This window comes from Notolabrus celidotus, chromosome 21, assembly GCF_009762535.1.
Source record: "Notolabrus celidotus isolate fNotCel1 chromosome 21, fNotCel1.pri, whole genome shotgun sequence".
In the NCBI taxonomy this organism is placed as follows: domain Eukaryota; kingdom Metazoa; phylum Chordata; class Actinopteri; order Labriformes; family Labridae; genus Notolabrus; species Notolabrus celidotus.
Window position 1 is genome coordinate 10,884,288 of NC_048292.1, and position 10,167 is coordinate 10,894,454.

The 10,167-nt window shown below is 39.8% G+C and overlaps 1 protein-coding gene across 6 annotated transcripts; it reads left to right on the forward strand.

The window, feature by feature from the left end:
- The first annotated feature begins 4,477 nt into the window (after nt 1–4,477).
- On the forward strand, nt 4,478–10,167 carry cdkn1d (cyclin-dependent kinase inhibitor 1D). 6 transcript variants are annotated; one of them, XM_034673924.1, is made up of 3 exons: nt 4,478–4,712; nt 7,075–7,556; nt 7,700–10,167. In XM_034673924.1, the coding sequence occupies exons 1-3, from the start codon at nt 4,702–4,704 to the stop codon at nt 7,756–7,758; spliced, it is 552 nt and encodes a 183-aa protein (XP_034529815.1). In that variant the 5' UTR covers nt 4,478–4,701; the 3' UTR covers nt 7,759–10,167. The 6 variants fall into 6 exon arrangements, with proteins under 6 accessions (XP_034529815.1, XP_034529816.1, XP_034529814.1 ...); XM_034673925.1 differs by lacking the exon at nt 4,478–4,712 and adding an exon at nt 4,978–5,206; XM_034673923.1 differs by lacking the exon at nt 4,478–4,712 and adding an exon at nt 5,684–5,920.

Below are 10,167 nucleotides of genomic sequence, written 5' to 3' on the forward strand. Positions count from 1 at the left end.
TGGTCAGCTTTTCTGTGGTGTTCATTGTTGGTCTTACGCCTCAGTGAATCAGTAACATTTCAATGAATAGAAGTGAATTGATTTTTTTTTTCGCCTAACACAAGACCCACTGTGACAGTTCCTCATCTAGTCTTCTGACTTGGGTCACATTGTGCTAGGTGACTGTTGTTTTACATACAGGCTAATGTATTCAAAGGGCACTGACCGTGGAGGGAAGACAATGGGCTTAATGACTGCGTAGACAACTCTAACACACAACACAGGATTAAGAATGGGTGAGGGGGGGGGCACACCAAAACTCACACAGCACTCTAAACAACAAGAAGAGGATTAGGAATTTAACGTTGAACAGTAAGCTAACTGTAAATAGCAGTCACAGGGCTGACAAAACACAGAGGGATCATGCTGTTGAGGCTCATTGTCTGTGGGTTGAACCCTCAAATATGACCGTGGATAGAGCCCACTTTACACACAGATTAGAAGGGCATTAGGGAATTGGGACACCTCCCAAATTGACTATTATGCATCAGAATTGGAGAGAGCCCAAAAAACTACAATACTAGTTTGTTCTAAAAAAAAAAAAAAGGATGTCAGTAGAGCAACAAAATAACCAGCAAGCATCATCCCCTCTTTTTGTTTTAATTAAGGGATTTTTCCACATAATTAAAAGAATTACCCAATCTTTGCTAACTCAATGGATCTCAGTTTTTAGAAACTGTAGACGTTAATCTTTGTAATTCTGTGTTGAACCTAATCTTCAATAAAAGCGCACTATATATTCAATAGCCATTGCATTAACAATTTGGTTTATACATTTAATTGCTTATTGCATCCGCAAGTAGCTTGCAATTTGGGCTAAATAAATTGCATTCCTACCAACATGTTTAATGAAATCTAAGTTGTGGTAAGACCTTTAAAGAGACGGTTGTAAAAATATTAACTTGAAAAATGGGTGTAGCCCTTAATTTCAAAAGTGTAGCCAATGTGGAAGTGCCAATACAAACTCTTGTTTTATGAAACCAGATGAAAAAAAAATAAAGCCACTTCGCTGTTCTCTGTGCTTGTTTACATCTTTGTAGTAGAGGGTTACAACCAAGCTGCAACCTCTGGTCTCAAAATATGAGGCCCATGTGGAAGTGTTAAAAACTGCAATTCATCGAGCGTCTGCTTGAGGATGGCTGCAGAAACAGTTTTGCCCATTTCAGGACATGACTGACTTGACTGACAGGCGGGAACACATAGCTGTTGGCTAGGAGGCTCAAACTCCGCCTCTTTTCCTCACACTTAAGGCTGATTTATACTTCTGTGTTGAATCAACGGCGTACCCTATGCCGGGGGTCCGCGTAGCTCCCATACCTACGCCGAGGCCTACGCACGTAGCTGACATGCACCTCCTCCATAATGTAACTCCCCGTAGAGCCGACGCCGACCGCAATCTCTGTGATTGGTCCACTCAGCGGCATTGTCTTTCCCGCATTTACAGCACCTCCGGGATCCCGGACATCGGCCGCACATCCGCCGTGTATTTCATCTCCTCCTCTCTATTCTTCATGTAATCATGTCTGTATGATAAACAGCAACATGTATCAGCTGTAGATTAACATAACACGCTCTGAATCACTGTGGAAAAGTAAACAGAGATCGTAGCAGGACCGGAAGCAGGCGACCGGCTATCAGAGAGACCACACTGCCCTGAAGTGTTTCGGCGGAGAATTGCTGCGTGACACGGACACATCGGCTGTTTCCGAAATCGCCTACTATACTAGCAGTACGTACTGATTTGTCCAAAATTCAGTATGTAGTAAGTAGTATGTGAACAAGAGCAAAATCTGCAGTAAGCCAAAACTCCCCGGATGTCTACTGATTCGGGAAAATATCTCAGTGTGCATCAGACCAGTCTGCCTCGCGTACTGTTTCCCATAATGCACAGCGCTCGTTCTGCTTTTTCTTTTTCCTCATTTTTTGACGGGAGGAAATCCGTTTTTGGGTGCTGTGAAAGTTATCAAATTACATATAAACCACTTCCTAACTTTTTAAATCATAAATGGATGCTAAATAAGCATTTTATTTATCGACTTCGCCGTTGTTTACTTCCGCTTTCCGAAACCAGAAATCCAGCGAAGTCTGGCTCAGCATGCTGCATGACAGATCGGACAGAACAGTCATACTACATACTAAATTCAAACGCAGTATGTAGTAGGCAATACCTACTGCCTACTACATTAGTAAGTAGTATGTAGCAGGCCGTTTCGGAAACAGCCATCGACGCACAAGTATGTGGGGCTCATGTCCGCGTCAGAACCTGCTGCGTAGGGGAGACGCAGAAGTATAAATTAGCCTTAAGTTTGGCTGAGTTCAACATTTCCAATATGGCTCCCACCAACGATTGGCTTCAAAACAGTGCTCAGGAACAGATGGGTGACGTCACGGATACTACGTCCATTATTTATACAGTGTATGGTTACAACATAATGGCTGCTCCATCAACTGGAGGTACAGCCCCTACCAGTTAAACCAACACTGCCAAAGTACAACTTTGTCTACATTTTTAAGACCAAACATACAACCAGAACACATCACACATCAAGATGCCTTCTGTCATCTGTGTTTGTTTACATTTGTGTAACACGTTAAAGCATTTTGGCAGTAGCACCGCCCAGCGCTACAGTTTAAATACAACATATGACCAGCATTATAAAAATACGGCTATGGCTAATAACATGTTAAACTGTCTAGTAATTCTAGTCCTGACTAGCGAGGATGATTAAATGTTTGGTCAACTAACCTAACAAACTAAACACCTATTGGAACACCAACACAAGCAGATTACATGCCTAAATGTGATCCCACCTAATCACAGAGTTGTTACATAGTCAACACAAATGTATTTTTAGCCCTATTTTAAGTTTTGGAAGTTTCCTTTTCCTTTCTTTGTGTTATTCTTAAGGATATTTACAAAAAAACAAAACATAGTTTGTTGTGGAAATTATAGGACTTGTTAGAAAAATGTCTGAACCGGCAGGGTCTTGCTTCTTGAAAATACAAATGTAAAGTTTACTCCTCTCCCAACCAAAATGTTTGAAGCTCACTTGGATGCCTTTAGAGAAATTCCTCTGCATCCTGTAGGCTTCGCTCCGGTCTGCCTTGAACTTTAGTCAAGCCTTCCTCGAGAAAACATCTTTTTCTACCCAAGAAACATTCCATAGTGATTACATCATCACTTCTAGGAACGTGCTGTCACACAGAGTGCTCACAAACAATGACCTCGCCACAATCCCAGGAACTTGCAATGCATTTGTCAGAGCAACACTTCTCAGTATCCACCTGCAGAAATGCTGCACCCATTTATGGAGTCTGCGCGGGAAAAACATTGGATGCGTGAGTCTGTCCAGACGCTGATTAATATCTGGAAATAGCAAGTGTGTGTGTGACCGCAAAACCTGGAGTAATCTCTATTAGTTAAGGGCGTTGGACAGTTGGCAAGCCTCTCAAATGGCTTCAACAGAATGTCAATGAGAAGGTATTCAGGAAAAGGCTGAATCCTGTGTTGCATCCTTGTAACAGAGAGCCTGTGTGACAAAAAGAAAGAGGAGAATATATTGCTTAATTACAATAGGAGAGATCAAGCCACAGTATTTCATAATAGTCAAGGAAAGAAAGGAAAGTGTGATAGTAGGTGTAGGAAGTATTATTGGAAGCTTACATATTGTAATAATAAGGAGATCTGTCATGCAAAAACAGGATCTAAGGAGAACATGGATAAAAAGAAGTGAGAGGCAATGCTTAATACGAGGGAGTATATTTTATTGTCTCTTTTTATCACTCTTGGTGATAAAAATTAAAGAAAAAATCTTCACATTTTTATAAAACATCCCCCTGTAACTGTAAAGCTTATATGATTTTGATAATAAATAATAAAAATGTGTCAAGACCAAGTTGGCATAAAAATGCATTTTTTACTTCAATATCCTCTACAGTAATCACACTGGGACTGTCAGATGACTTCCTCTATATTAAAACTTAAACAAGTGGTTATTTTATTTTTTCAATTAATTAATTCAGCTGAACTTTTAAAAAGTTGGAGAACAATTGTATTTAAAAAACATACAGGCTGATACTGTTTGGAGTTTTTCCAAATCTGCGTATTTTCTTAGAAGGATATTTTGTCAAGCCTTTACTGTCCCTAAATAAAAGCTAATTTAATTTCTATGCAGTTTATCTGGTTGTGACTTATCACTTCAAGTAGCACAAGTTAATAATGAGGTCAAAAAGTCAAAATCTAGTTCATGGTATGGAGGGAGTCAACATTTCCTCTTCTTCTCAAAGTATTCCAGTGCTTTTTCCCTTTTCATGAAGCTAAAAATATATATGTCCAAATGAGGATATGGCAAATCTACTGGAGGAGAATTCAAAAAGGAGCTGGTTTGGTTTTCCCGGTCAAAGTCACGTTGCAGTTCAACGTGACTCCAGGGTGTGGGCTGGGGGCCAAAATAACAGTGATGTAAGCATGGAGCATAACCCGAGAATGTGTGTCACATTTACAGGGGAAGGGAAATGGCCGCCATTGCCAAGGTATTTGACCTACTTCTAGACTCTCTGAAGGGGCAGTGAGGCACAGCAGCGCTGCAGACAGAGCACAGAAGCAACAAGTCTTTGAGTGAGTGAGGAGTGCACAGACTGAAACAGGGGACTTTTATCGACATGATAACTGGGTAAGGAACTTTTTAAAAAATCATTATTAACACTTTTATACATACAGTATAAAAAATACATGCGTTAAGTTTGATACAAAACGTGTTTGTTGACGTGCATTTTTGATGTTTTTCTGCACCCAATTCTGCAGCAATGCTGAACACTGCACGTTTTGCGTTTACTGTCCTAAGAATGTACATGATTAAGTTGTTTACATTCTGGCCACACTCCAACAATGACTGCTCTGAGGGAACCCATGTGACTAACTCCTATAGTTCCCACCCCCCTCCCCTTTCTTGAGTCCTTCACAAACAAGTCGCTGTTAAGAGGACAAGAAAAGTTCTTCAGAGGGTAGTGTGCGAAAACTTTTTCAACGTGACAGTTATTGTTTCCACGGAGTTGTCAGTAATAACTTCTACTCTTCTGTCTGGAGAAGTTGTGCGTAATTTACGGACGGAACGCAAACGCAGTGAGATACCACTTTTTGAAAACTTTTGACAGATCGACACTGATGGTAAGAAGCAAACTATGACCTGTCATGTGGTGACATTATATGTTTTTAAGTTGTATTTTTTAATTCATCCTTGTAGCCAGTTGGACTCTTTTTGAGGTGTTTTCTTTGGTGGCTTTCAGATAGTTTTGTAACTTTACACCGCTTTCCAATCCTTAACATGGAAAGGTTGTCTGTGTAGATATCATGAATTTATGATATTTGTTTATTATCCTGAAGTTTAAATTGTATTAATCTGGCTATTTGTGTGTTTTGTTCTTGTTAGTGTGATGTGATTTGGCAAGATGCGTTTGTGTGTCGCATCTCATTAACCCACATCCGCAGCCGCTACTCTGAATCTGATTGCGTAACCAAATATTTCTGTGAAACTTTCACAGTTCACATTTTCCTAAGGGGTTATGTGATTTTACTTTTCACCTTTTGGTTGTAGAGATAGCTCATGTAATCCAGTTTGAAGTCATTTATTGGAGAATTGGTTAGAGTTTGAAGGGGTTTCTGGGTGTTTTTCTGTACTTGGGATAACGGAGTGAATCATCTGCATGCCGCGCCCACTTCAATTCTGACGCACACTTTCACTGTTGAAGGGAGGATGCTGGTGGAAAAAAAAAAACGTGCTTTGACTTGCTCAATTTTTTTCCCGGGAAATTCGGAGGGAACTTTTTCGATGGATTCAAAATTAAGCGGGTTACACGTGGTGTTGAAAGTGATTAGAGCTAAGTAAGCAGATAGGAAAATGTTACATTTTATAGCCTGCTGAGGTTTGACCACATGGTTTTTGACAAATTACATGAGTACACAGGCATCTTAAAATTACAGGCCTAAAAAGCCCAAAAGGCCTTTTGACTTGAAGGAGCTCTTCATAGCGCATTTCCTTGCTTCTTTTTCTCAAAAGGTTTCAAATAGTTGCAAACCCCACCTAGGCCCCCAGTCCCCCATTCCCCCAGCCCTATATGTCCGTTCTTGTGTGCTGTTTTTTCTTCTTTTTTTTTGTAATTTTCTTTTTATTGAGATACCTTGTCATTATAAGACTTTTCAATACATCTTAAAAACTTTATTTCCTTTTTTTGTAAAAAAAATAAATAAGTAAAAGCAACAAAAAAAAAACTTCAAATCAATTGATAAGATAGTGACAGATAATAGGATGTTGTTAAAACATCTAGTGAGAATTTACCTTTATGAAAATATATATCCAAATATCTCAATTCTAAAATCACTTTTCTTTGTGTGCGACTTTTTTCAACCCTGAAAACTTTCAAAAGTCATACTGTACAACCCATCTTTTTTTCCATTCATTTTTCCTTCAAAGTAATCACTCCTACTAACCCATTAATGACACTATAACCTTTCACTCTTCTAAATGTACAGAAAGTGCACTTTGTCTTCAGATTAAGTGGAACCATATAGAGTAGAATACAACTCCCAGAATTCAACAGTCCCGCTCTAATTGATTATGACACATAGCAGCTGGGGTGGGTGATAAGTATGACTTTTCTCTTCGTGACCTCTTAACCTTAACTGGTAACCTTTGACAGGCAGACACCAGAGCAGGTGGAGAGTCACGTTTACTTAGACACGGCATGGTGTGTGTGATTGTGTTGGAGATTTATTTGGTGCTGGTTTAGTTACTGGTTGCTGCAGTAATTACTCAGCGGGTTAGGGCACATGTGTGTTCGATCACATAAAGCACAAAGGTGCCCAGGAGAGCAGGTACTGCTGGTGTATGTTGGGGGGTTTGAGCACTTCATAGCTTGTATGTTCGTATGTAATCCATGCCTGTAAAATCCAGATCACACCTCCTTGAAACTTCGCAGGCCTAACAGAGTCAACTCAACCTCTGCCCTTCCTCTAACACTGTGTTTGTTCTCTATCAGGGACGGAGAAATGGCTTCTTCATCATCATCAACAGCAGGACAAGCTACAGAATCTAGCATAGAAATATCACGCCTGGGAGGCATCGAGGCCTTGAGATTGAAGATGGGGCCTGTGCGGAGGAACCTCTTTGGTCCTGTTGACCACCAGCAGCTGCAGGAGGACTTCCAAAGGCTCCTCTGTATAAACTTAGAGGCGGCCAACAAGCGATGGAACTTTGATTTCCAGAGCGAAATGCCAGAGAAGGGATCCAGTATGGAGTGGGAGGAGCTTAGGTGCCAGGATGTTCCTGCGTTTTATCGTAGCTGTATGGTTAAACCAGCGTCACATTCACTTAGGAAAAGGCGGATGTCGACTTCATCGCGGGAATGCTCCTCAGGGTCCAACAGCTCTTCAGGGTCTGGGGATGAGTTCCTGGAGGTGACCACCAGAGGGTACTATAGGATCAAATTGCAAAGAAAACGCAGACAGTCTTCTATCACAGGTTGGTCCACCAATTATCTTAAGTACTTGCTCCATATTTGGAAAACAGGCTCTTTATTTTCATCCATATGAGGCATATTTTCATAATGACTGGACGTCGTCTTTTTTTGCTCTTTTTTTGACTTTGTCCTTTTCTCTCTCCAGATTTCTTCAAGGTGAAGAAGAGCAGGCTCCTGCATCACAAGGCACCATCTCGACACTAGAGAAGTACTACTACAACCAACAGAGGATCCCTTCGCGGTCCATAAACCTCTTCATGTCACCTCATACAGATATATTTAATAGCTAATGTATATATGTAGCATTTTGTACCGGACTGTCCTCAAGCTCGTGCAGCACAGGCTTAAAAACTCTTCTGACTTTCACATACTTTTATTTTTCACTGCAAGGAAGCTACCATGGTCCTAGTTAATTATGCTCTGACTTGAGAAACGGTTTCTAAAATAGTTATATATACTCTATATATGCTATATACTGTTATCCTCAGCTTCTGACTATACTGTGAAATCATTTTGAATGCACTCTTAATTACCAGAGAGCAGGCTCTAGTTTTAAGAGGTTAATTTTCTTCTGAGCGGGCCTTGGATAGTATTTGAACTCAGACTTTGATCGTTCGTCACATCGTTCGCTAAAAGTCATAAGATGTTTCTTTTTTTGGTTAAATGAGTTACTATTCCTGGCCTCACAAAACACTTAGCCTTTAGTCTCACACTATGACTCAGAAAGCACGAGTCAAGCCAGAGGTCAAAACCTCATCCAGGGCTCAAAATTTGTCAGCGTGACTGTGATTAGCGCCAGGTTAAAGGTCAACGGTGGAGGCTTAGCAATGAGGTAATGGCTGTGTTTGTATGATAGCAGCTTAAATTCTGAGTAAGAAGAATGATGTTTCTAATGTGAGTATTTATTTATAATTCACGGTGCTAGATCATCGTCAAAATAAAGAATAGAAGTAAAAAAAACAAAAAAACAAGCAATGTGTAAAACAAGGTTGTATAAGGTGTTTGTGGAAACCTGTGCCATTGCCCCTTAATTATGTTAGACTATAAGTCATTATGGCTCAAATACGCTCCACCGTTGCCACTCAAAAATAATGAGCATAAATATTTGACATCACAACATTGCAAAAAATGTTCAAACTTTTTTCCATCTTTTTGCTTTGTGTTATTTGCATAATTGGGTTTTAAGAATCAAAATCTTTTTTTGGCAACAGACCAGAACATACCTTTTTTAGTCGTATGTTTTTGTCAACTATATGCTTGTGATTATGTAGCATTTTCATTCCTTTTTTTTCCATGTCATGTTCTCTTTCCTCCATGAAGGGAATGTAGTGTTTTATCACTCTGCTGCAGCTCAGAGGAATCAAGATGTTTTGATTTCCCTGGGGGTAAATTTATATTTTTTCTAAATGAAGTGTAAAGCTGCTTCTTATTTTCCTGTCGCTGTGCAGTCCTATAAGTGTTTGCATTGTGTACATATGCATAGAAGTGTTCATGAATGAATGTGTTGTTTTGTTTATTTCACTGTAAGTAGTTAAAGTTGCGGCAGTTGAACCAAAGAGAAACACAAATTAGAAACACAATAGTGGTTCACAAAAGTCTGAAGCATGTTCAGGTCTTTGAATAAACACCATAACTGATTAACCAATAGTTTTGGTGGCTCAAATAGGGCATGAATACTTATTTGTCCCTACCTACGGTGATTCTAACTTTTATATGGATTAAAGCCATGCTCTATATTAATCCATTCTTACTACCTCATCAAGCAAAACAAGTAACCTACAGAAAAACAAAATGTTGCATTCAAGGTTGTTTGTGTCAGAAGGGCTGAGGAATTATTCTGTTATGGTAAAAGCGGTCGAGGTTCAGTGGCCTGTGTCGAGTTTCACATCAGGTAAAAGAGTCAGTGTGTCACAGCAGAGGAAACTCCAGGGGGGAATCATGGTGGTTATCTCCGCCTCTCTTCTTTTCCTCTCTTTGCTTCCCCAGAAGAAGGCAGAGCAAGGGAATTGAGGAAGAGGGGGGAGGGGATGGGGACATGGGAAAAACTTTTATTAGTGAACATTCAAGAGAAAATGTCTCAGAGCCATACTGGATCAAAGGCTTTCTCCAGCCAGACAAGTGGCCTGCTATTCAGACACGCTTTTGTCTGCCCCCATGAAAGTCTCTCAGCCTCTCTTTCATGAACAAACCGCCTCAGTCTCTGCGTAGAATCCGCCTGAAAGCTGTTGTTAATAATCCAGTTAACACAATGTTGGCTTTAAAAGGCGAGCTTCACAGACTTAAAAACAGCAAACATGACAGCTCTAGATTGGGTAAACTTTTGCTCGTTTGTATGTGTGTTTTTTTATGTATGTGCGTCTGTTTGTGAATTTTTTTGTGTGCTCCTTTCTTTCCAGCCTGCTAAAAGGAAACTTTATAAGTGGATATTAACTTATTTTAGTTTGCATCATTTGTATGTGGGGATTTAACTCTAAATACCCCATGATTTTCTATGAATAACTAACTGTTGTTATTTCTGGAACTATATTGTTGCACTACTTTAGACATTGTTGACAAGAGAACTATTTTTGTATAGTGTTCTTAAAAAACATTAAAAATTCAACAAGAAACTGA

What these genes read in the sequence shown, in the direction of transcription:
- cdkn1d (XM_034673923.1), top strand. Translation starts at nt 5,793, where the DNA reads ATGCTGGTGGAAAAAAAAAAACGTGCTTTGACTTGCTCAATTTTTTTC. An exon ending in TTGAAAGTGATTAGAGCTAA is followed by an intron (nt 5,921 to 7,074) that starts GTAAGCAGATAG and finishes GTTCTCTATCAG; the next exon opens with GGACGGAGAAATGGCTTCTT. An exon ending in CAGACAGTCTTCTATCACAG is followed by an intron (nt 7,557 to 7,699) that starts GTTGGTCCACCA and finishes TTCTCTCTCCAG; the next exon opens with ATTTCTTCAAGGTGAAGAAG.